A 26179-nucleotide genomic window follows, 5' to 3' on the forward strand; every position below is an offset into this window, starting at 1 on the left:
TTTTTTTTTACCCATTGGAGCACACAGAGGGTTTTATATATTTTGGAGAAAGAGCTGCCGGAGCACAGCACTGTCACATCCATTAATAGACCTAAGATTGATACACAAGGTCACCTTCATGCCAGAACAATGCTTCCATCTGAAATCAACACAGCTCACCACTAGCTCCTCACCACCAGTCAGCAGCTTCTCTGCTCTGTATATGTTGGAACTGCAGAATCTTTATGTACATCAAGTTGCAATTAATTATGAATGTTAGAAGTGCTTACAAGAAAAACAGCTTTCCAAGGGTGAAAATTGACACCATGTCCTCCATGCCTCTCTGCAGAGAGAGAATTCAGGCATCTATATTGGAGTCCTAAGGCTGCACATGGCAGCATGACATATTGGCAGCTGTAAATGGCAGAGAGATGTAACAAAAGCCTCTATATGTTGTGTAACATGATTACAGTGAACCACATTCTCCCTGTGTTTTTTTTTGTGCTTCTTTTAGTCCTTTGGGCTTGTGAACGTGTAGCCAGTCTATGAGGTTTAGTCATTATTAGTAATTTGCACTAAATGGATGAACTTACATTTTTGCTCGATGCTCACATGCCCATACGTACAGCACTGCTGGTGGCTTTAATCATTTTGGGAAATGCGCTCATTTGGTTTCTTGCCAGGAGTTTGATGATCATTCCTATGTCTGTAAGATAAATCCAATGCATTCAGAAAATGTTCAGACCCCTTCAAACTTTTAAACACATTAGAAGGTCAGGGGGTCGATCTCCGGCTCCAGGCTGCGTGTCAAAGTGTCCTTGGGCAAGATACTGAACCCCACCTTGCCCCTGATGGCTGACCCATCAGTGTATGAGTGTGTGTGTGTGTGTCTGGGTGGGTGGGTGTGATGTATGAATGTCTGAGTGAATGAGTGAATGTGGCAACTATTGTAAAGCGCTTTGAGTGGTCAGTTTGACTAGAAAAGTGCTATAGAAGTGCAATTCCATTTACCTTTGACCATATGGTAAAATAAAAACGAAAAAAAATCTTTTCATTGGAAATCTACATACAACACCCCATCATGACAAAGTGAAAACTGAATTTTAGAAAGTTTCACAAATGTCCTACTTATTATTACTATTATTCAGACCCTTTACGCAGTATTTAATTGAAGTACCCTTGGCAGCAGTAATAGCCTCAAGTCTTCATGGGTATGATGTGACAAGGTTTGGGGATTTTCTGCCATTCTACTCTGCAGATCCTCTCAAGCTCTGTCAGGTTGGAGAGGCACGGTCAGTGGACGGCCATTTTCAGGTGTCTCCCCAGATGTTCGATTGGGTTCAAGTCAGGGCTCTCACTGGGCCACCCAAGGACATTTACAGACTTGTTGCAAAGCCACTTCTTGTGTTGTCTTGTTGTCCTGTGTGCTCAGGGTCATTGTCCTATTGGAAGGTGAACACTTGGCTCAGGATGAAGTCCTGAGCAATCTGGATCGGGTTTTCTCTGTGCTTTGCTCCATTCAGCTTTCCCTCAAATCTGACAGTCCCCCTGTCCCAGCCTCTGAAAAACACCCTGCAGCGCGATGAAACCATGACCACACTTCACTGTTGAGATGGTTTTGGGCAGGGGATGAGAGGTGCCTGGTTTCCTCCAGACATAATGTTTAGGATTGATACCAGACAGTTCAATCTTGGTTTCATCAGACCAGAGATTCTTGTTTCTCACAGTCCTTTAGAGAGTCCTTTAGATGCTTTTTTGCAAACACCAAGTAGCTCTCATGTGTCTCTTTCTTATCAAGGCTCTTCTTCCCTGACTGCTCAGCCCTGGTTCTTCCAAACAGTTCTGGGGTCAAATTATTTTGAGCCTGTTTTTTTTTTTTTTTTTTTTTTTTTTTTGTTTGTTTGTTTCAATTCAATTCAATTCAATTTTATTTGTATAGCACCAAATCATAATATACATTATCTCAAGGCACTTTACAGGGTAAGGTCAAGACCTTACTTTGTTACAGAGAAACCCCAACAGTTCCCACAAAGAGCAAGCGCTTGGCGACAGGGGGGAGGAAAAACTCCCTTTTAACAGGAAGAAACCTCCAACAGAACCGGGCTCAGGGTGGGCGGCCACCTGCCTCGACCGGTTGGGTTTAGGAGAAGATACAAAAACGGGAGGGGGAGGAGAGAGGAGAAAAGAGAGAGAGAGAGAGACCAGGAACAGCTGTGTGGGTAATGGTGTTATCAATAATAATGACAGATAACAGTGGTTAATAGTAATGATGAGTAGTGGTGGATCTGGATCCTGCTGCTCAAGAGGCAGAGATACCTGCAGAATGAGGACAGAGAGAGGGAGAGAGAGGAGAAGCACAAACTACGGGAGAGAAAAAAAATACAAAGTTAATGGCATAAAGTTATCGAGAGAGAGAGAGAGAGAGAGATAGAGAGCGAGAGAGCGCCCAGTGAATCATGGGAATCCCCCAGCAGTCTAGCTCTATAGCAGCATAACTAAGGGATGGGTCAGGACATACCCGAGCCAGCCCTAACTATAAGCTTTACTAAACAGGACAGTTTTAAGCCTGATCTTAAAGGTAGAGAGGGTGTCTGCCTCCTGAATCCACACTGGGAGCTGGTTCCACAGGAGAGGAGCCTGATAGCTGAAGGCTCTGCCCCCCATTCTACTCTTACAAACTCTGGGAACCACAAGTTGACCTGCATTTAGAGAGCGAAGTGTCCTATTGGACACTATAAGCTCTCCAAGGTACGATGGTGCCTGACCATTAATGGCTTTGTAGGTGAGGAGGAGGATTTTAAATTCTATCCTGGATTTACAGGGAGCCAATGCAGAGAAGCTAACACAGGAGAGATGTGATCTCGTTTCCTCGTTCCTGTCAGTACTCGTGCTGCTGCATTTTGGATCAATTGGAGGCTTTTTACTAAATTTTTGGGACATCCTGACAATAAAGAGTAACAAATGCATGAACTAGCTTTTCAGCATCCTTTAGACACAGAATGGGTCTGATTTTAGCAATATTGCCCAGGTGGAAGAAGACTGTCCTAGAGACTTGCTTTATATGTGAAGTAAAGGACAAGTCCTGGTCAAAAATGCCACCAAGGTTCCTGACTGTAGCACTGGAGGCCAAGGTGATGTCATCCAGAGTCAGTATATTATCACATAGTGTATCTCTGAGGTGTTTTGGGCCAATTACAATAACTTCAGTTTTGTCTGAATTTAAGAGTAAGAAATTACTGGTCATCCAGGTTTTTATGTCCTTAAGACACACCTGAAGCTTGGCTACCTGGTTAGTCTCACCAGGCTTCATGGATAAGTACAGCTGGGTGTCATCTGCATAACAATGGAAATTTATCTGGTGCCTCCTAATAATGTTTCCTAGAGGAAGCATATATAGACTGAAAAGTATTGGTCCTAGCACAGAACCTTGTGGAACTCCATGACTGACTTATTAACATGAACAAACTGGAGTCTATCTGACAGATATGACTTAAACCAGCTTAGTGCGGTTCCTTTGATGCCGACCATATGCTCTAGTCTCTGTAATAGAATCTTATGATCGATGGTGTCAAATGCAGCACTAAGATCTAGTAGGACAAGTATAGAGACAAGTCCATTGTCTGAGGCTACGAGGAGATCATTGGTAACCTTAACCAGAGCTGTTTCTGTTCTATGATGGACTCTAAAACCTGACTGAAAATCTTCAAACAAACCATTCCTGTGCAAATAATCACATAACTGGTTTGCAACGACCTTCTCAAGGATTTTGGAAATAAAGGGGAGGTTGGATATAGGTCTATAATTGGCTAAAACATCTGGATCAAGAGTAGGCTTTTTAAGTAGAGGTTTAATTACTGCCTGCGGTACATAACCAGTTGATAAAGATAAGTTAATCAGACTTAATATAGAGTTGTCGATTAAAGGAAAAACTTCTTTGAACAGCCTTTTTGGAACGGGGTCAAGAAGACAAGTCGATGGTTTAGATGAAGAAACTGTTGAAGCGAGCTCAGAGAGATGTACAGGTGAAAAACTGTCAAAATATAAACCAGACTCTGAGGCTGCTGAACTGGACAGTACATCTGAGCCAGCTGTGGGGAGGAGATGGTGAATTTTTTCTCTAACAGAGACAATTTTATTTGTAAAGAAGCTCATAAAGTCATTACAACTGAGGGCTAAAGGTATAGATGGATCAACAGAGCTGTAGCTGTATGTCAGCCTGGCTACAGTGCTGAACAGAAACCTGGGAAACCTGTTTGAGCCTGGAACCTCCAGAATCAAACAAATGTAGTTTTAATGCATTTTATAAAATGAAATACCTTATGCATTTGAAAGATGCTATACAAATTATTGTCTTGCTTTTGAGACATGCCTGTGTTAAGGGATAAATTAATACAATACACTTGACAGCAGAAGTTAATTTTAGCCAGTCTGTGGCATCTCTGTGTTCCCCTCTGTTGCAGACCCACAAAATCATTTTGGCAGAGAAGATGAGTGTTTTGTTATAAAAAAAAAAATTAAAAAAATCTTGCCACGTGAAGCCTTAAGGATGTCTGGTATATAAATAGCAGAAATGCATTTAGAACAAGTGACAGTTAGGCAGAGGAATAAAGTGCGTGTGTTATCTTCTGTGGTTTTATCCTGACTTTGACATGCAGTAGATCTGTGTGACTCTGCAGTATTTTGTCTTCTATAAAAGACTTCTAGTCAGTGCCCCATCATCTTTCTTCTATGATAAAAAGATATACTGCTGTTTGTATGCGTGTGTGTGTGTGTGTGTGTGTGTATCCATGTATCCACAATGAGACAATGTATTGTCTCTCCTCTGTGGTATACAGCAGTCCCTGTGGCCCCAAAACTGTCAGCTGCCATTTCAAGGCTGCATTAGATTATCTCAAAACAGGAATTTTATTTCTTTGATTAATGCTGTTTACTTTATTTGATTTAAGTTGGAAAATATTGAGAGGAAGGTGAAATTACTCTTCCAGACATTAGCTTTTAACTGACAAGTAAAAGTGTTGCAGTGATTGCTGCAGATGAAGTCACTGTGTGGGAACACCGTGCTATCACGCTGTCATGGAAGCTAACCCCTGGAGTGTCTTTTGTTGTGTCTTTCAGCTGGGGCACCCAAGGGGACTTCACCACCACACACCCTCTGCCTGCTGTCAAGGTGAAACTGTTTACAGAGAGCACAGGGGTGCTGGCATTGGAGGACAAAGAACTGGGAAGGGTAACACTTCCCTTCATTTACTATGATTACCAGCTCAGAAATGATCTGATCCCAACACGCAGCTGTGAAAATCAGGACTCACATGTCACATAAAGGAACACCAAACATGTATTTAGCACAAACTCCACTAACTTACAAATGGAAGTACGTACACAGTGAGTCCTAAGATTCAGGACCACTTTGTTGAGAGTTTGTGCATCTAATATAAGTTTGTGTTTAGCTGAAGCTATAACTGCATGACATTTGATTTTGATAAGCTAAACTGCTTCTCTAGTGTATTATTACCTAAATGTGACTCAGAAATAACCTTTTGAATTTTTTCCAAGTTAAACATGAGGTCAAGTTGTCAAAATGAGAAAATATTTTGCATTAATAGAGTCTCTGCTCTTGCCCCACTGAATTTAGGTTTTTCAGTAAACAATAATACATTTGTATGCTCCCAGCAAACTCAATTTTTATACTTTCACATTTTGCTTGATTTCTTTGACCAGAACGCAAATCAATTCTACTGCTGCACTTATCTCATAAATACAGAAGGAGACTGGTTTCAGAACAAACTTCTTTTCACATTGCTAACAACAGATTTCCAGTTTTTTGAAGATCATTTAATTATTGAGTATCTCTGACTCAGTTCTCCACCCAGCACCTTCCTGAGGTGTAAATGTGTAAGGTTACTGTAATAGTTGGTTAAGGAAGGTGGTGTTGCTGGTTTCCATTTGGGCTGACGCCTCTGTAATGGCAATGACCTTGGCTGTGACAAGGCTCTTTGATCTCCCACTGCAGCAGCGTTGGCAGGAAAGCAGGCTTCCTCAAAGCTCTTTAACTCAGCAAAGAGAGATTAGGCCTCCCCTTCGGGGAGGCAGAGCTAAAGCGCTGTTCTGTTTCTCGTCACTGACTCACGTTTTTCTTACACTTTGAAAAAATATGAATCGCAAACACTCATAATCACCAGTACTTGCAAACACACTGATTGGTGTTGCTGAGTGTTGCACAGGATGAGATCAAAGATTAACCTCCTGGATATCAGCACGATTAATTATGGCGTCTGACTCTCTCTGGCGTCTCTTTTCATTTGAGTGCAGGTTGTCCTCCACCCAACCCCTAACAGCCCCAAGCAGTCAGAGCTCCATAAGATGACTGTGACCAAGGCTTGCCCCGACCAAGATCTCAAGATCAAACTGGCCATACGTATGGACAAACCACAGAACATGAAACACTGCGGGTAAGAGAGACTCTGCCATGTAAATCCTGTAGTGATGTTCCCATGTGCCTTTCATGTTCCATGTCTTTCCTATAGAACTCCAGCCCTCTCAGCTTCTTGGCCTCATTTCCAGTCACGTACCATGGAAAAATACTGTGAAGGGCACTACTCCCCCTGGTGGACTTTTGTGTGTAGTTCAGATTTTTTTTAATTAGAGGCTGCCAAAAACACTCAAAATATTGAAGGCACCATTAATCAAATTCCATTAATACACGCCCTTATATTATTCACCTAAAGAATTTGAATCAGCTTTTTCTCATTTCTGTAGCCACATTTTTTATGTCAAATATAATGACATTAAATGTATCTGTATGCCAGATACATTTCATAATTTGTGTTTGTTATGACTGGTGACCTGGGTTTTGTCTCGTTGTGTGTGAACAATGTTTTGACAGGTATCTGTGGGCTTTTGGGAAGAATGTCTGGAAGCGCTGGAAGAAGCGTTTCTTTGTCCTTGTGCAGGTTGGTTTTCTTGGAAATAAAGCAGTGTTTAGCCAAACTGAAGAAGTAGTGACCCTCTTATTTGAGGTCATTGCTCTTGAGGTTTTTAGCCCATCTGTTGGCTTTCAAGATCCCATTAAAGCTACTGAGTCACAAACTTGAGTGCTACTCAAGGATACTTGTATGTACTGCAAGTATTAGTATTGTTACACTGGACTGTATTAGACCACAAGGTCGGTTTATATTTCACTGATATGCAGGGGCAAATTTAGACTGTTCTTATTGTATTCAAAAATCACTGACTATGACTTTGAATTTCATTATGCAAGAATGATACAGAATTCAATACCCTAACTTTTTCTATGGCTGGTTGAAGTGACGGGGAATCCTTTGCTCTCTAGGTGAGTCAGTATACGTTCGCCATGTGTAGCTACAGAGAGAAAAAGTCAGAGCCACAGGAACTTCTCCAGCTGGATGGGTATACTGTGGACTACAGTGACCCCCAGCCAGGTGAGCCGGCACACCTACGCAACTACAGGTACACGTGTTCCTGCATTGTAAGAAAAATGACTCACTTGTACTTGATCAACCTTCTGTCTCAGGCTTGGATGGTGGCCGGGCTTTCTTCAATGCAGTGAAGGAAGGTGACACTGTGATCTTTGCCAGTGATGATGAGCAGGACCGCATCCTGTGGGTCCAGGCCATGTATCGCGCCACTGGCCAGTCCCACAAGCCCGTCCCACCCACTCAGGTCCAGAAACTTAACTCCAAAGGGGGTGCCTCAGCCCAAATGGATGCTCCCATTTCTCAGTTCTGTAAGTAGCCCGAAACACAATGCGGTCACTTAAGCAGAAAGCAGTTTCCATCCACAAAGCAGTGAAAGCTCTAACCCATAAATGTCTCACGCCATGCGCTCCACACTGCAGTCACAAAACGTGCTGGTAGCACTAACACACAAGCACGCACACACATGCCTTGATCTCTCACAGATCCCTCCAGCATCTGATGGACTTCCACTCATTGTCACCACTCCCACAGTGTTTAAAGGTGCAATTCCATGCTATTCCATCAGTCTGTTCACACGGACCAACCTACCTGAAAAAGACTATCATACAGCAGCAGGATATGGTGTGCAAGCTTTGTATAAAAACTAAATAGGTCACCACACATAAGATATGAACATTCAAGCCTGCTGGGGTTGAATTCAGACTGACAGTGCCAGGGTGTGCTGCTCTTGTTCTAACCGTAGGCCTGTTTTAATCCAGGTGTAGCGCTAGAGGGCAGCTGTGAAAGCAGCCGTGGCTCTGAGACAGTTTCTCAGATTGTTCCCTTGTAACTCAATGATGGCCAACCCAGACATGTCTAAAGTTTTAACCAACCTGTCACTGTACTTGCACCTCTAAGCAGCCCACAGGTCAGGTAGCAAAGTGAAGGTAAGACTGTTACAGTAGTGTGGCATCTGTACCAACTTCTGTTGTAACCGTCTCCTGTGTCCCCCCCTCATTAAAGAAGGGAGTACGATATTTTTTGTAAGTATCACCACAAATTCAACCAGCAATGCTTCTTTTCACACAATCTGTATATACTCTAGTTGGTTTGTGGCCTATCTTCTATCATTTTCCCTTTTAGTCTAGACTGAAAGTTCAAACTAGTGTATTTTTGCTCATAACAACACTGACCTTTCTAACTTAATGTCACATACTGCTTAACAATCCACAATAATAGATCCTGCTATTCAGAACAAAACTTATTTTTTGTGTGCATCTTTTTACTTCACAGATTCAGTATAATTTCTTCTCCAACTCTAATGATTTTTTTTCTCAGAAGGATGATAGAAAAAAATAATTGGCATTCAATACAAACACTAATAAAATGACACCTAGGGTTACAATAATAATAATAATAGTAGTAGTAATAATAATAATTGTAAAAATCCCCAAGTCTATGTCACTCTCTGTTAATCCTTTCATTGTAATAGAACAATATCAACTACATGAATTGGACCAGTTACTCACAATCCTACCACATAAATTCTATGTTGTTTCTCCATTGGTTTCTTTGTCCAGTATGTGATCGTTCTTGTGGTTAGTTGACGCCTCTGATGCCAGCTGTTGCCATTCAAAGCCTCCTCACAGTGGCACAGACCTCCTACCCCCTCCCTGAAACATTGTGGCACACCACGCGTACATGTTTCACCCCCTGGTGGTCTTGAATGGCACTGGGACCATAACATACACAGCCCTCCTGACTCTGCTGCAGTGGACTGATGGAAAACAAGAGTCCTATGAAGGTTCTGACTGAGTGATCTGCACACGTTTGAAATAGTTTTTTATTCCTCCCCAGTTAACCAGTTTCATACTAGAAAGTGGTTTTAGTGCACATCACACATGATAAGCATTCTAATGAATGTGGACAAGGTTACTGTGTTGGACTTTCTGTGTAATAGATTGTACAGAAAATACAACATATATCATACTGATCAAAATCTGTAAAGGTGACTTAAAGGGGTACTCCAGCAATTTCCATTAAGTTGGGGGACTTGTGAGAGAAAAAAAGATAGTTATCATTAAAGTGGCTGAGATGTTTTGACTTTCAGTCCCAACTATGGGCTAAGATCTAAAAACAGTGGTCGGTCTTTTGTCTAGTAGACACAAATGTGTCTGAGTCCTAACTAATCTCTCAGAAGGTGTGTATGCATTCTCCTGTTTTCAATCGACACGAAAAAAAAAAAAAAAAGAGTTTTATTGCATGACGTGGAAAGGTTGGGGTAGTGATAAAAGCAAGAAAAGTAAGGATTTAATTATAAATAAAATAAATCATAATGTACATGAGGCATATGACTTAAACATCCCCTGAAGTTTCTGCTCCACTGGAGAGATGAAGAATAGTGACAGATGCAAACATCAGATCTGTGTGGAACAAAGAGGAGACATTGCTCAAATTAGTACTTGAAACAAACTAAATGTCATATGTCCACGGTGTTTTTTTAACAGTTTGAAGTTTGACTTGTGCTCTTTTAATGATGTTATCTCATTGGGCTCTCTTCTTCTGCAGTAGCTTAAAAACACACCCAAGTGTCTATTTCAGTGTGTCAAATTCCAATATTCACATAAGAAGAGTGGATGAAAACAGTGGATGAAAACAAAACAAAAAATTTGTAATATAATTGGATTGAAACCAAATTTCAGTGGTACTAACCATCACAAGTAAACATGTAAAATCAGTGGAGTGCTCCTTTAAAGCATGTCAAGATTTATTGCTAAAATCCTGATCAGTTTTCTCATTGTTGAAAACAATTCCACCATTTTCACCAATAGTGTCACCCCTTGATTTATTTCAGCCTTTCCAGGACCTTCATAGTCTCTTTCCTTTTAAAAAAGACACCGGCATATTTTACACATAAAAGTGAGTGTTGGGGTTGACTTCATCATGTAGGTGTATGTGTTTGCCAATGTCCCTTTTAAAAGTGAGCCTTCTGTTTGATCTGCAGTTAGACTGAGTGACAGTACTTAACGTGTAGCTCTTGACTCCTTAAGTACTTGTCCAGAATCCAGAATAAATAAACTGCAGTGGAGTGATGAGGATCGTAAATTCTCTCTTCCTCCCGCTGTCTCTCTCTCTCTCTCTCTCTTCCTCTCTCTCTCTCTCTGTCTCTGTCTCCCTCTTTCTCTTTCTAATATGCCTCAGCATCTGTTGTCAAGTTCACATATCCTCACATGTACTCACACACCACCGCCCACAAACTCTCATGTTGGTATAGGTTGTTGTTTTTGAGTTGTGTTTTCTTCTTCATGCTTTGCCTGTACCCTTCTTGAGTAATGCAGCTGCTAGGTCAGGGTCTTTCGTGATTGCTCTCCTCCAGCCTTGTTGCTAGTCTTTATGTTATTCTGGTTTGTCCCTTCTTACCCTGCTGTCTTCTAGCTGGACTCAAGGGTAAGTGCTTCCCTGTAGCCGGCACAGCTCAGATAATCCCCGCTGATTATCTGACAAATGCAACGTTCTTTCTCTCTTCTTTCCCTCTTCTCCTTTTTCACGTCTCGCTTCATGTCTTAGATATTAGTTGATAACTTTTTTTGTTTTTGACGACCTCTACTTGAGGATCAGAGTATAAGCATCCATTCGTGCCAGTATAGGATGCATGTATTTTATTCTAAGAACATATTATTTGACTCAGTAATGGTTAAAGTTGATATTAAAGTTGTTACTGCATAATTGCCTTCTCTCTTTATTCACATTGGTGATGGGACCCCTCAGAGTAAAGCGATAATAAAATATGACTTACTATTAAAAAAGCAAGTAAATGTTTCTTATGTTATGAGACAGATTTAAAATGTATTAATAATGTAAATTTCAAGAGCTGAAAACAAACAGATGATTCTTTTATAGCAGTTAGATGACACCTAGAAAAATCAGATTTTTATATACATTCAGCCAAAAATAGACATTTGAATGAAGTGTGAATGATGATGACAGTCTGGTGATGGTATGTTTAAATATATATATATATATATATGTCAGTGATGCATGAGAGAAATTAGTTTGGGCACTTCCTAAGCGTTGATCATGCTTTACGTCAGAGGGCTCAATTGCTTTTAGTTCTTTTTCTTTGAACTTTTCTCAATGAGAGTTGGCAAATATGTATGCGGAGTATTCTGAATGCCAAAGACAAGGAGTAGTTAATGCCGCCCCTTCTTACGATAAAATACTCCGGTCTCCTCCCCCTCCCTTCCTTCCTCCTACAGTAGATGGGCTTGTAGATAGAGGCTAGACCAGTGTTACACCTCCAGAAAGGAGAGATCTCATTTTGATTTCTTTTGATTGCCTTTTGTTTGCCTGAATAGGAGAACACCTGTGTCATGTGTCCATACTTTTGTACAAATACAGGAGTTTTCATTCATTTCCCCCATCTCCCAGAGAATGATACAGTTTTGCCTCTGTCGGCTTCATGCTATTTACCCATGTACTTGCACCAAATTGTATTGCTACCCTATTAGAGTTCTCCGGTAGTGGTATGCCTGTTAGTGTGCTCTGTAGAGATCATGAATACACTGCAACATATTCAAGTATTGTCAACTTGCAAATGCGTAGAGAAAAAAAAAAGGAATGCCAAAAAAGGAAAAAAAAAAAAGCAAATTTGAAAATGGGTCTGCAGATGTGCATGACATTTAAAAGCTCAATGAAAGTCACAATGTTCTCCAGCATGTGATAATTTATAAATGTATGCAAAAGTACTCACCTATTCACTTTGGTAATTTGGTCATTTTTATTCATGGTTGAAGTAATTATCAAGACGTTATTGTAAGTTATGATAATGTTAATGTAGTATTGAGTGTATTCTGGACTTCAACTCCATTTCCTCTTTTAATCCAACCAAAGGACATAAAGCCCACTCACTGTGTGTCACAGCCCAACCCCAGGCACCTTCTGTTCACTCTTTGGATGTTTTCTCACTGTCTTGACACTCCTCCACCACAACATCACTTCCTTTGTAACTTGCCCCTGAGTGAATCTTCCTCTTGTGGTCATCGGTTTCCTCCAACACTTGTCTGACCACTGTCTTTGTTCCATTAAAAGGTTGTCTCACCCACCAAAGCCTCTTCCCTCCAGTCTCTCACCGTCTCTCATCCGGCACTGGCCTCACTGCCAATCACTTTCTTCGCTCAGTGTTTCTAGACTTTATGTGTTAACTGTCCCACTCTTTCACATTATGACTGACTATACATGTCTTGTCCTTCTTCCTTGAACAATCTCTGTTTCCATCGTCCACATTTTACTTGTTGTCTCACAGGTTTTCCTTCTCAGATTGGAGTAAAAATAAGCTAATTTCCTTAAGTGTAACCCTCTGTAGGTTCATTTTTAGCACATTTTTATGAATGTTTAGTACCCCCTCCCCCTTCCCTCTCACTGACCTGGAGGTTGACAAATGTCAGTTGTGTTCTATTTGGTACTCTGGCCCTGCCCACCCAAGATCAGGCCTCCACTTCCCACCCTCACCCCCAAATCATCATCACTCATGTCAGTGTCTCATGGACATGACACCTGTCACTCACACAGAGGACATGACGTGCATCTCTTATCTATTTTGAATCATCCTTGTCCCCATTATTTCGTCTCTGACAGCTTTATTGTTTACAGAGCGAGAAATTAAGGTCAGTTTAGTTAGTAGACGATATCTATTTATGTTTAGGGAAGTAAAAAAAACTGTTTATTCCTCCAACCATCACCCATATTTACTTAGTTTCATTATAGGTTTCATTGCATTTTCTTATATACAGTTTGATGCTACTAATATTTTTTCTTAATTGAATTTCACAGAGCAGGTTTAGTGTTTTCAAAATCTGAACATCCTCTGGATACAGAGAAGGTTAATGGCAAAAGTTATGAAGCGAGTCAAACAATAAAAACAAGGCAGAGCCTGGTTTTCCAGGATCTGTAGCTGGAGAGAAATGTGCAAACCTCCAGTCGATAACTTTTTTACAACTTAGCTTTTTTCTTGAATTAGCATTTGATACTGTAGCTATACAGTGTGTTCAAATGAATTACACGTTTGCCATGTTTGTGTCTTTTTTCTAGCACACGTCTCAATATTTGTCAGGACCTGAGTGACCTTCAACAATCGCGAATGGCAGAATCTATTGAATACATTAATCAGAATGCATTTAATTTTATCCAGCAGCACTTCTTCAAACACGTTTTGGATATGTAAAAATGTATTTCCCCTGCATATTAAGATTCATGCATGCACATACAGTAGAAACACCCGTCCCTCTGAGCTTAGCTTCAGATCGAGAGAATCTCATGCACCAATACATCAAATCTCTTTACGCTGTCTGACATAATGCAAGTTGACAATGTAAGCTGTAAGTGTTTATAATTTGCCCTTAGAAGTAGCCAAAAAAATCCCTGGTGTTTCTGTGCTGTGATGAAGACCTGCTGTTTGCCTGTGCCTCACTGATGTCTTCTCCTCTGAACCGTGTGCTTTTCCCTGTGCTGTTGGCTGGATAGATGCTGACAGAGCTCAGAAACATGGCATGGATGAGTTTATCTCCGCTAACCCCTGTAGCTTTGACCACGCCTCGCTTTTTGAGATGGTGCAGCGACTCACGTTGGATCACAGGCTCAATGACACCTTCTGCTGCTTGGTGAGTGTCGCCACATAACACATCTATTGCGGTGGGCTGCTTTTGCTAGCTGATATGCAGTAGTGCAATCCCCATCTGTGCTTGTGTCGTGCAGGGATGGTTCAGCCCCGGCCAGGTGTTTGTCTTGGATGAGTACTGTGCCAGGAACGGGGTTCGAGGTTGTCACAGACATCTGTGTTACCTGCGTGATCTGCTGGAAAGAGCAGAAAGTGGGGCTATCATTGACCCCACTCTTCTCCACTACAGCTTCGCTTTTTGTGCTTCCCATGTCCATGGGAACAGGTGTGCGCTAATCCCTTCTTTTAAAATGTTTGTGCTTTGTAAGTGACATTGCTGAACAAGATCTGAAAGCAGATAAAGATCTCACGACACTAAAAACTCCTTTGAAACCAATACAAATTTAATTCTGTTAGGCAAACTGAAACCTCCTATATACTGTACAGAGTAGGCGGGCATACTAGATCTCCGTAAACATCAAACATCTGTTTGTCTTCCATCTTTGTAATTTAGCCATATTTATGTTCTGTTGTTTTTCTGTTATTGTTATGTTTGTTTTTTTGCAGCTTTTTGTGTAATGTTGTTAATCAATTCTATATCTCTATATATTTCCTTGTTTTCTACCATTTTTCTTTGTTTTCTTTTCTCTCTGTCCTTTGTTGCCATAGTCTCTTACTGTCCATATTATTCATCCTCCCATGCGTCCGTTAAAGTCAGAGAGGGCAGCAATTACTGGGGGCCGATGGGCTATGAGGCCCTCATGTCCCCAAAGAGCTCCCAAAGCCCAGATCCTCGCACTGCCTCTAAACGAGTACGCATATTCAAGTTTAGAAAGAGAAAGGATTCCAATATACCGCTCTTTCAAGGGCCAAAAAGGTGAGACATTATAAGTTATTTGTATGTGTAACACAAATGGAACTCAAGAAACAAATCTCACACAATTTGCAGTCAGTTCCAGGGGAGCTGATAGCTGTCAGCCAGTGTGTTTTTCTTTTTTCTTTTTGTTTCTCCTGTTGGACTCAGATGAGAGGTTGCATAAGTTGAACCTCTGCAGGGTTTCAGCTGGGTTAAAGTGTGTGGGTGTGATCCTCATAGGCCAGACGGGCTGAGCACAGTGAAAGTGGATGAGAAGGAGCGCTTTGAAGACATCAAGGAGCGGTTGCGCGTGATATTGGAAAACCAGATTGTAAATTTCAGGTGACTGCCAACTCACCAACCGCACATTACCTGAAGTTACAAAACATTATGCCTATTGGTATTTTTCCACTCTTATTACATCTTCTGTCTACATCTTATCTTGTAGATATTGTTTCCCCTTCGGTCGTCCAGAGGGTGCACTGAAGGCCACTTTATCTTTGCTGGAGAGGGTTTGTAAATAATGAAAAAAAAAAAATCTATACCCCATGAAAGGACAACTGCAATAAAACTAGCTTACATAATTCCTCTTTAATGCGCCCTGCAGGTCCTGATGAAGGACATTGTGACCCCAGTTCCACAAGAAGAAGTTAAAGGAGTTATCCGCAAGTGTTTGGAGCAGGCTGCCCAGCTCAACTACGAGCGGATTAAAGAATACGCTAAAATTGAAGGTAACTGGAAACACACAACCCATCATCACATCATGAATGCTGGAGGGAATGTCTTATTGATATAGTGATTAAAAAAAACATCTACTGAACAATGATAATGATCATTAAAATATCAGTGTGTGAAATACATTCATTTTTTATGGTTTGAGTGGTGGTTGTGTGAGAAATAAAACAGGAAAACACACTTTTTGATTCTTTTTTTTTCCAAATGTCCTTTTACTTAATCCAGTATGAGGTTGTATTTATTTATTTACACATGGAGACTTCTCTTGGTATATGGTATATTTGTGTCCGTTTACCAGATGATTTTTGGCATCCCAAATTATCTGTGACAGTGTGTCGGACACTTTTTGTCTCAGTCCAATAACTCTCTCCTTTGTTTCAGGCCTGCTTTAGCTCTGTGCTGTTCTGTAGGTCAAGTTGGCTTTTGTGTAGAGGTGTGTGAGTAAAAATGCATTCAAATCCAAAGCCCTGAAATCTGTTGATGTGCTGATCTCTCATTGTGCCTTGACTATTCAAGCTGTGCGGTATCCTGGCCTCTGACATTTGATAATTGGACTGTGAGTTCAGCTTAACTGAATGCCCTGACTCCCAGCTCCCAGTCGACGCACACTCCCCCTCTCCTATTATCTTACTGTAGCTTTTACCTCTCTGATTACTCCAGCTGACGCTGCCCGCCCCCCTTAACACCCCCCTGCCTTGAAATACCAGCAGCTCTCCTGTCACCTCTGTCTTATGTTCTTGCTGAAGACCACTATCTTCTGCTCCCTGTCCCTCCCTCCCTGTCTGCTCTGCTTTTTTTCCTCCTTGCTCACAGTTGTTGGCTTTGCCACATTATCACTTTATTTGACTATTTTATTATGTGATAAGTGGCTTTTAACCAACGGAATGCTGGGATTGAACACCAACAAACCAGCATCAGACACCTGCATGTGCTTTGAGACAGAACAACATGGTTTTTCTTTATTGGCATGGATTACATATCAAAAATTACATCAATGACAAGACATTTTATAATGTCTTATTCTCTCTTGCTGTTTGTTTTCTTCCAGTATATTCATTTAATGCATTGACATGCACTTGGCATTTTCAGAGAACTATGATGTTGTTTATGTTTTGAAAGAAATCCCTCAGGGTGCTAAAGATACTAAGGATTTAAACCTTACTATCTTGCCATGCAATGTGAATTAACTTTCCACTGTCCTTGTGAGGCGCCTGCTTCAAAACAAACCAAACATTTGACTTTACTCCTGGGCCCCCTGCCCATCAGAATATGGTTTTCACCTGGACAGCCCTCTTCCCATCAGCCTCTGACCTCTAGCCTTCCCACCTCTGACCCCAGCCTCTTGCATGCCCCGATCCTTTTTTATAGGGAAAAAGAGGGAAATGTATGAGCACCCTGTCTTCTGCTTGGCGTCTCAAGTGATGGATTTAACCATCCGTGAGTACCTTCATCATCCTCTCCCCGGTCTCTCTCCTCCTCCTCCTTCTTCTCTTTCACCTCATCCCCCTCCTGCCTCTCCTCTTTCTTCGGAGATGTTGCTCCTGTCATGCTTGTTTTTATCTGTGCCTTTTGTCTGTGAGAGTGAGTGGGGAGCGCACCAGTCGAGAGATCTGAGCAGTACCACACCAAATCAGTCGGGGTCCTTTTTTAGTACCATCTGTTTGTGATGGACATGAATGAGCAGTCTGGTCTGTAAGCTTCTTTCTTTTGGTTGGATGCCCATTCCTTTGACTTGAATGCATTTTTACATTGCTTACATTGTTATCTCCTCCAGTCATTTGGTCTGATCATATGTCAGTGGTGTGCCGTACCGAGCAGGTAGGCTTTTTTTTAATTTTTCACTGTGACACCAGAGATAGTGAAGGAGCATCTGTCGACAGAGCTATTGTATGGGGAGGACAGGCTAGGACAGGGTGTCTGGATTTAACAGCTCCTGTTTGTGTTTTGTTTTTCCTTGAATCAAATCAATCCAAGTCACTCAGTGTGTCCTGTCTATGATCCTGGCAGCTGTTTGTGTGTCCTACCTGTTTATGATAGTCTAAGCTTTTGTCTGTTTGTTAACAAACATCTTATCACTATTTTAATTTCCAGTTTTCCACAGGGTAATGTGTCAGTGTTTCTGTTTTTATTATATGTTTGTGACGTTTGTCTGTTGCCTAGAAACCTCACTCCCTGGAGCTGAAAATGTCCCAGCAGATTCTTTGAAAGGGTCACATGGTGATGAATAACAACTCTGAGCTTTCCCCCTCTAACGTGAAAATAACCCTAGAACCGTGCTAATTCTAAACATCTCCTCTTTATCTTTTCTCTCCTTGTTTTCTCGCTGAAGTTGAGAAAGGTCAAAAGGATCAAAAGGATCCAGGTGAACTCATGTTTAGCTTGTGGTTTAGCCACAGCGCTCACATACATGTACATACACACAAACCTTAACCCCTCACCCCTTGACACACATGTATTTTGTCTATAGATATAGAACATATGCATGTATGCACAGAATTAACCTGTAACACATCCTCCATACAGTATATTATACACACTGGTAGTATACACACTCATTCAAGTTCTCAAATGTCTTGCCATGTTTTAAGCATCTAAAGTAAATGAAGTGGAGATTGTATTACTTCATATCATTCCAGATGTGGTTCAAGACTGTTGAGTTTATTTTGGAAATTTAATTTTCGTTCAGTTCAGATTGAATCCAATATTCTGTTCACAGAACAATTATGTGGTTAGTTAGGTTGTTTTTTTGTGGCTGAAAAATATATCAAATACATAACAAATCAACATTTGTGCATGAAAAATTATAGAGTAATACAATCTCTAACAATAAGTTTTATATTGTTATAAATGTTGAAGTAAAAAAGAAAAAAGAGTGACATAAGCAACATATTAATGTGAACCTCATCACCAAATGCAACACAAACATTTCAGCTAAATATCGTGTTTTCGATAAGTATATACGTACATGCATTTTCTTAATGTCATATATTCCCTTATATCATTGCACATGTAAATCGAATTTGCTAGTCATTTTGGATACTTAAATGGTCAGTTCCATATAAAACAAACAAACAAATTCTACTGTTGTGGTATTCACTCATGCAGATACTTATGGTTTTATTTTAACTTCCACTTCATCTAAAATGTAACTTTTTATCCCTGAGATGAAATTAATAGAAAAACAGAGAGCACACATCAAACAAGTAAACTTACACATAAAATACATAAAACATAATAAAATGAAAAAAAACTAATAAAACTTTATAAAAATATAAACTAAAAGCCAGCACACAGGCCCATGTAAAACTGTTTATATCAGGTGACAGCAAATCATAAAACCTGGCATGGCACTTGCAGACCTCTTCATCCAGCCAAACTATTCGCAGCTGGTTGCAGATATCTGCCTCTGACGCTTTTGTCTCTACCTGAAACAATGCAGACAAACCGAAACTATCTGCATGACTAAATATCACCAGGGAAATGTTAAGAATTTGTTCAGCTTCTTTGCGTTGTTTCTTGTAATTTCGGTGAACTGGCCTTTTAATATTCCACAGTAGTCAGACACATTGGATATTGGTGTCAATTTACCAGCCAGTATATATATATATGGCATACACTTTCTGATTGTAATGCCTGAATGGTTCTCTTGAACCACAAAGACGTGCTGCGCTGCCCGTACTAGACCAAACCCTGATACTTGCTTTCAGAGAGCTCTCCCTTACAGGACAGTATGACCACAGGACATATAGGTCATGTAATACAAATCCATGTGATCCATCCATTAGGGGCGATAAATGTCCCTGAAGACAAAGGCTGAAATATTACCAGCTCTTTAGATATCTCAGATTTCTCCTGATGATAAACTTAAACTACATGGGAATTGAAGGCGTAACCTGAAGTAGCAGATCAGGGTTTCTTTAATCTGTTACACAGCGAGGATCCAAAAATACATCCATGAATTCATTTTACTATTTACTATATAGTAAAATAATAGTGAAAACAATGAAATCCCAGTCAGAACTCCAGTCTTTAGTTAGATCACTAATGTTTTATGTAGAGTTATGTATTTATGTGCTTTTGATTTCAGATTTGTGTAGCCATTCACTTCCATGTTCAAATTATACACATATCATTCCACTTGGTCGTGCTGCTTGAAATATTCCCATTTCATGACATGTAACTGTCTTATCAGATCATTCTGTCAGCAAAGGTACAAGCAAGTGATTTGGAGCTTTTGCAAATTATAGCCCAAATTCAACAGCGACTGATAAGTGAAGGAGTCAGAAGCAGCTTTTAGTGCACAAAACCTCAGTTGATGGCAGATACAACAGGATCACACTGTAAAAGTATTCATTAAAACTCATCTAAGGTAATTAATCAGTAACTGATTAAGAAATCAGTAACTAATTTATGAAAACTTCTTGAGGCAATAACATTTTTAAGTATGTTGTTAACCAAACACCTTTTGCATTTTGCTGAATTGAGTGAAAATCTTGTCATTTTGCGTAGTATTGTCAAAAGATCATATAATAAGATGAAATTCATCCTAAATCAAAAATGTCTATGATATCCCTACAAATTGTCTTTAAAAGTATTGAAATTACCCGTAGAAATGACTATAAATGTCATTTTAGTAGATTTGTTTTGTTTGTTTTTATAAAAAAATATCTGCACCTATTGATGAAATTATTGTTACGCTTTATCAATTCCACTCTATAGCAGCACAAGTAGTAAAGAAAAAAAAAACTAGACTTGTGTCAGTAATACGCTATTAGACATAATTGGATATGGACTGAAAATCTTGAAATTGATTTGAACAGAAGTAATGAATGATGTTTACAGTGTGTGATCTGTGAGGTTTTTTTGACCATTTTATGCCATGCGACAGCTCCTTATACAGATGGCTTATTCAGTACCGCTTCAAAAAATGCATGTTTTTGATGCCACATTGCACTTCCATCTCAACGCCACTATTCTTGTGCCTGATACTCTTCCAACACAAATCTGATTATCCTACAAACACATCACTCCTGTTGCTTTATGTCGTGCAGCCTAAAATGCATATAAATGAGAACACGCTTCACTTGTTTAGGGGGTATGGTATGTAAACATCACAGTGTAAGTGCTGTGTTTATACTTTTATCAAACGGTCAAAAATATAGACAGGAAAAAGCTTCTGAATAGTCATAAAAATCCCCCTGGAATCCTTCTCTGTGCTTGACTAACCACTCATCCCTCACCCTCATCCTTTTGTCTCAGAGAACGTAGGCCGCTTAGTCACGCCTGCCAAAAAGCTGGAGGAAACAATTCGCCTGGCGGAGTTAGTCATAGAGGTCCTCCAGCAGAACCAGGAACACCATGCGGAGGTGAGTGAGAACCCTCTCCTCCTCTCCTCCTCAAAACACTTTCCCTCTATGCTCTCACTCTTATCTCACTCCGCCCCTCAGCAGGGAGTTAGTCTTATTATCAGTCCTCTATAAATAAAGCTGCTTTCATCTATTGGTAACTAAAAAAAAACCCTTTCACAGATGAATTTAATTTAGGAAAGCTCTAATTGGTGTTCGACAGACCATGGCTACATGGAATCAGAGTGCTATGTTTGAGCAGAGGCTGTAAATTAGACAAAAAATGATATAATGTGTGCAGTTCTTTCCTCTGATCACAGTTCATAGCTCAGTGTTGCAATGTTCAACACACTGCTGAAAATGGTAATATTAATATGTATTTCAAGGAAGTCCAGTATAAACAGAAGGCAGGAAGGTAAACAGGATGCAAATTAGAAATACAGGCCCAGTGCACGTTGCTTGTGGCTTCTGCGTGCTCATAGTGTTGTATTAAGTTTCCCTTTTGCTACAAGACAAGATAGAAATGAGGTGGGAGAAGTACTCAGATCTTTTACTTCAAAGTCTGGATTTGCAGTCCCAGTAAAGTAGAAATACAAAACTATTAGCAGTTAAATATACTTTAAAATGTCAAATGTAAAGATTCACTTCAACACACAGAAAATAATATATTAGACTATAAATACTGATGCATCAGTGATGATTGAGATGAAAGAGAAAAAAAGATGATTAATGGGGTGGTAAAGAAGAAAAAGCAAAGTTCTGCTAAACAAATTTGTGGCAAGTGGCAAATCTTTTTTGCCAGGAACATTTTTCCAAGTTTTTTTTTTCCATCTGTGAAAACAACCAATTTTTTATTTTTTTTTGCAAGTACCATTTTTTTGTAATTCTTATTTCAGCCACAGGAGGCTGATGTGCACCACTACCCCAGACTTCAAAGCATTTATATTTTCTATAGGTGATCTTTATGCACTCTATACACAAGGTACATATGTTGCTTGTTTGCAAGTTATGTAACATCACAGTTCTGTTCCTTCTTTTGGCTAGAAATGTATTTTAATTGGTGACGGCTTTCTGCCAGAAACACTTTCGGAAGTCAGGTGAGATGATATAAAAAGCAGGGCATAAAGTGCGACTGGCAGAGGAATCCTGTTATATTATAGTAATATATAGTTTTTTATTTATTTTATTTATTTCTTATCTTTCCTCCACAAAGCCTTGACAGCACACTTCTCCCATGTCATGAGAAAATTAAAAAAAGAAATTCACCTGTTTTACAAATGAAAAAATATGCCTGGAAAAAGATTTCCCTTGCCTCTCATGGCTTCCACACTTATCAATAAACCTTTTGTACTTCTTTGAGCATTCCACAGTTATTTAAATAAAACCATCTGAGAAGTCTAGACTTGAAATTTCTCAAGGGCTGTCGTGGTTTATAAGCTAAAAAAGATGAGAAAATGCATTGTATGTTGTAAGTTTTTCATATTTATTAATGTAAAATCTTCATCTGAAAAGTAACTAGCAACTAAAGCTGTCAAATCAGTCTAGTTTAGTTAAAAGTACAATATTTCCCTCTGAAATGTAGTGGAGTAGAAGCATAAAGTAGCATAAGATAGAAATACCCAAGTAAAGTACATGAACCTCATGATTGTACTTAAGTACAGTACTTCAGTAAATGTAATTAGTTACTTTCCACCACGGAAAATACCGTCCTCACGGCTATTTGCTACTATAAACACTGAGCTGATGGAAAACATGATGAGCATGTGTAGTTGTGTAGATCTGAAGGTGATCCAGTGTGATCTTAGAATATGCAGATAAAGCAGATTTATTGTATCTTTCTGAATATGCTTGACAGGCGGCAGTCACAAGTTCTGGAGATCAATCGGTACAGTATTTTTATTTCTTTTTCCTCTTCAGCCCCCATCACGACCCTCCTGTTTGGCATGTGCGCCACTATGGCAAGAGGCACCTTTCTAGGCAGAATGAACTTATAGATGCTGTAGCAGTGGGTGGGTTTGTAGGCATAGAAGTGAGAGCAAACTTGTTTAAAAATTAAAAGGCACTGTAGCTTGCGCAACATAATTGTGGTCATAAAGCATGTTCATCGGGCCATAAGGAGGTTTCCTTTCTCTCCAAGCATGCTGAACCAGTAAATTTCCCAAAGTATGCTCCATGTGAACCTTTGAAGTTTGATCCACCATAAACATTTGTTTCCCCCTCCATCCAACAATTAATTTCACAGTCCGCACTTGTTCAAGCATTACTTCCCCCGGCTTCTCCTCTTCCATCCCTCTCTGCTGTCTATTCTTAGTTTAGAAAACCCTATAAAAACATGCCTTAAAAATACATTACTGTTCTGCACATCTTCTTGTGTTCTCACTGTCATATGATTGGTGACTGTCCAAGCAGGGAAAAGAGGTATGTAGTCAAGTTGAATGAGAAACTCCCATAATGCTCCGTGCATGTCCAATAGATGATGCCCCGTCTCCTCACCCCATCCCCCCCTCCTCCCCCCTCAGCATCAGTACACTCCCTCAGGATCTGTCCCTTGACACAGTTGCATTGATATAGCACTTTAAGTCTGTCTGGCTGAACGCTGGGTCTGCCATAGAGCTCTCCCTTTATCTCTATCAAAGGTTGGAGGCCTGTCCGCTTGGCGACCTTTGAGCTTTTTCCCCTCCCTCACCTGTCAGAAACTTATACGGTCCCCTCCCTTAACCTTCCCTGTCTGTATTAAGAGTGTCTCTCCTCTCCTTGAATGTGATGGAGAAGATGTTTGTTTGCTGCCTGTTTGTCAACACTAAAACTATCGAGCTTTTTAAATGTTGGGAGTGGGCAGGTAAGTAGACAGGTAAGTAAGGTTTCGACTGCCGTTGTGGTGGTTAAGCCAGATGGGAAGATAAAAAGACAAAAACTGTAAAAGAAAGCATGCAGCATAATTTGGAAAGATTAAGCTTTTATTGGACTTGGCAACTTGTTAGTCTGAATGATAAGCAAATAAGCCAAGCCAAGACTGCCAGCAAAGCAACAACTGTACTTTTGCTGTCAAAGGGGCGAGGAAGTCCTGACGGTGCGAGAAAACGGCCTGCTGAATCTCAGAGACTTACTTAACTAATTGGAGAAGACGCACTCCAACACAAGAAATGCTGTGTGCTGCAGTCCTTGGTGTGCCTAGTTGAAGATGTGCATGAGTCACATTCACATCTAGTGGGCTATGGGTTTGTTAGTGATGTGAATGGTGGACCCCCTCGTCTCTTAGCTTGAGAGAAAAGCATGGAGGGAGCTCCACATTTGCATGAGAAAAGCACCTTTCCCTTAAATCGATAGATACTGTCATGAATATATAACAAGGCACGAACATGCAACCCCTGCTGTGTGATTCTTTTGCTGCCTATAAACTGGATTTATAATTAATCCTGCCTTTAAGCCCTAATCAATGAAAGCTGTGGACACAGCCTCAAAGTACATGGCGGAAAACACACACACACACACACACACACACAAACATGCACAAGTCATGCAGACAGGTTTGATGGTGTGTCCTTTTCTTTCTGTGAAATTATGTTTGGAAGGAATTACCCAAGAATTTCAGAGTCCGTATAAAGCATGTAACAGTCACAGACACAATTATTAATGAACATGAATAAATATTTCCTAACACTAGACAACAAAGAACATCTAATGCATACTTAAAGGTGTAGTTTGGCATTTGGGAAATTGACTTATTCACTTTCTTGCAGAGAGTTAGATGAAAAGATCAATATCACTCCCGTATCTGTCTGAAAAATGCGAAACTTGAGCCAGCAGTCAGTTAGCTTCGCTTAGCATAAAGACTGGAAGTGGGGAAACAGCTAGCCTGGCACTGTTCAAGGAAATCCACCTTCCAGCACCTCTTAAGCTCATTAATCAACACAGTACTTAGTATCTTATTTGTTTAGTGTTATGTACAGTTGTATGTATGTATGTATTAGACTACTCATGGCGACAGTCACTGTAACTGGCCAAGAAATAATAATAATGGCACATAATCAGCTGTAAAACCGAAGCCTGTTGGTTTGTGTAGAGAATAAAAAAAAGATATGGTGTATCAGTAGGTGAGCTTTATAGGTGCTGGTAGGATTTATTTTTATTTTTTTTAGACAGAGCCAGAGCAGCTGTTTCCCTGACTCCAGTCTTTATGCTAAGCTAAGCTAACTGGCTGCTGGTTCTAGCTTCAAATGTAACAGACAGACATGAGAATGGTATCAATCCTCCCATGTAACTCTGGGTAAGCTACCAAATTTCCCAACATATTGAACTATTCCCCTAATATATATAAAGCACACATGAATTCAGTGGTATTTCCTTTCTAGGACCAATGAGCTCCAGTTGTGTGTATTAGTTCCTACTTCCTTCCTCCTTGTGTCGCCTTATGTCTTTAACAGGAGACCTTGTTCACCTGCTTCCATTCCCTCCTGCTGTGTCTCTAGGCATTTGCATGGTGGACTGACCTCATGGTGGAGCATGCAGAAAACTTCCTGGCCCTCTATGCCATCGACATGGATGCTGCTCTGGAGATCCAGTCCCCTGAGAGCTGGGACAGCTTCCCTCTCTTCCAGCTGCTCAACGACTTCCTCCGGACAGACTGTAAGCCTCTGTGCTTGTCCCGCATTTATATTATAGCTTTTTCATGTATCTCAATGTGTAAAGGAAGGCATTAATATTTTTCTATCACTTCCTTTTTTTGCACAGATCATCTGTGCAATGGAAAGTTCCACAAACACCTTCAGGATCTGTATGCTCCTCTGGTGGTTAGATATGTGGATCTGATGGAGTCCTCCATCGCACAGTCAATTCACAAGGGCTTTGATCGAGAGTCCTGGGAGCCTGTAAAGTAAGGAGCCTCTGTCTTTATAGCTACGCTGTTGGATGGTTGGAGAGATGCAAGGCTTTTATATGCAGATGACAGACTGACTACGTGGAGGCTGAGAAATCTGTGAGAGCAGCTATAATGTTCACCCAGGCTTCCTGTAGGTTCACTTTTAAAGAATGATCAAAGCGTGGGCTGAATAACCTATTTTTTATGTGAAAGAAATAGGTTATTTACTCTGAAAATAGTCTTTGACTAATGTATGTGTTTTGCGACTCTCTCTCCGACACATTGGGATCAGGGCAACGCCTAATATTTCCAATATTATTTCTGTTGTTTTGTTTTGTG

General features: G+C 40.3%; 1 protein-coding gene across 7 annotated transcripts in view; it reads left to right on the plus strand.

Moving 5' to 3' along the window:
* cadpsb (Ca2+-dependent activator protein for secretion b) overlaps nt 1-26179 on the plus strand; it is a 66915-nt gene that overhangs the window by 30302 nt on the left and 10434 nt on the right. For 2 of the 7 annotated variants that reach the window (XM_071495176.1, XM_071495170.1), the window contains exons 7-21: nt 5095-5206; nt 6289-6428; nt 6863-6929; nt 7310-7418; nt 7511-7723; nt 13914-14050; nt 14145-14332; nt 15143-15244; nt 15351-15414; nt 15510-15633; nt 17967-17999; nt 20897-21003; nt 22838-22867; nt 25452-25608; nt 25714-25855. In XM_071495176.1, coding sequence (XP_071351277.1) covers nt 5095-5206; nt 6289-6428; nt 6863-6929; nt 7310-7418; nt 7511-7723; nt 13914-14050; nt 14145-14332; nt 15143-15244; nt 15351-15414; nt 15510-15633; nt 17967-17999; nt 20897-21003; nt 22838-22867; nt 25452-25608; nt 25714-25855 — 1725 coding nt within the window. The remainder of the gene's footprint in view (nt 1-5094; nt 5207-6288; nt 6429-6862; nt 6930-7309; nt 7419-7510; nt 7724-13913; nt 14051-14144; nt 14333-15142; nt 15245-15350; nt 15415-15509; nt 15634-17966; nt 18000-20896; nt 21004-22837; nt 22868-25451; nt 25609-25713; nt 25856-26179) is intronic. The other 5 variants (XM_071495177.1, XM_071495171.1, XM_071495178.1 and 2 more) reach the window with 3 other exon arrangements.

The sequence above is a fragment of the Trachinotus anak genome, unplaced genomic scaffold (genome assembly GCF_046630095.1).
Source record: "Trachinotus anak isolate AG129_WGS33_773 ecotype Australia unplaced genomic scaffold, CSIRO_AGI_Tana_v1 ptg000013l, whole genome shotgun sequence".
Lineage (NCBI taxonomy): Eukaryota > Metazoa > Chordata > Actinopteri > Carangiformes > Carangidae > Trachinotus > Trachinotus anak.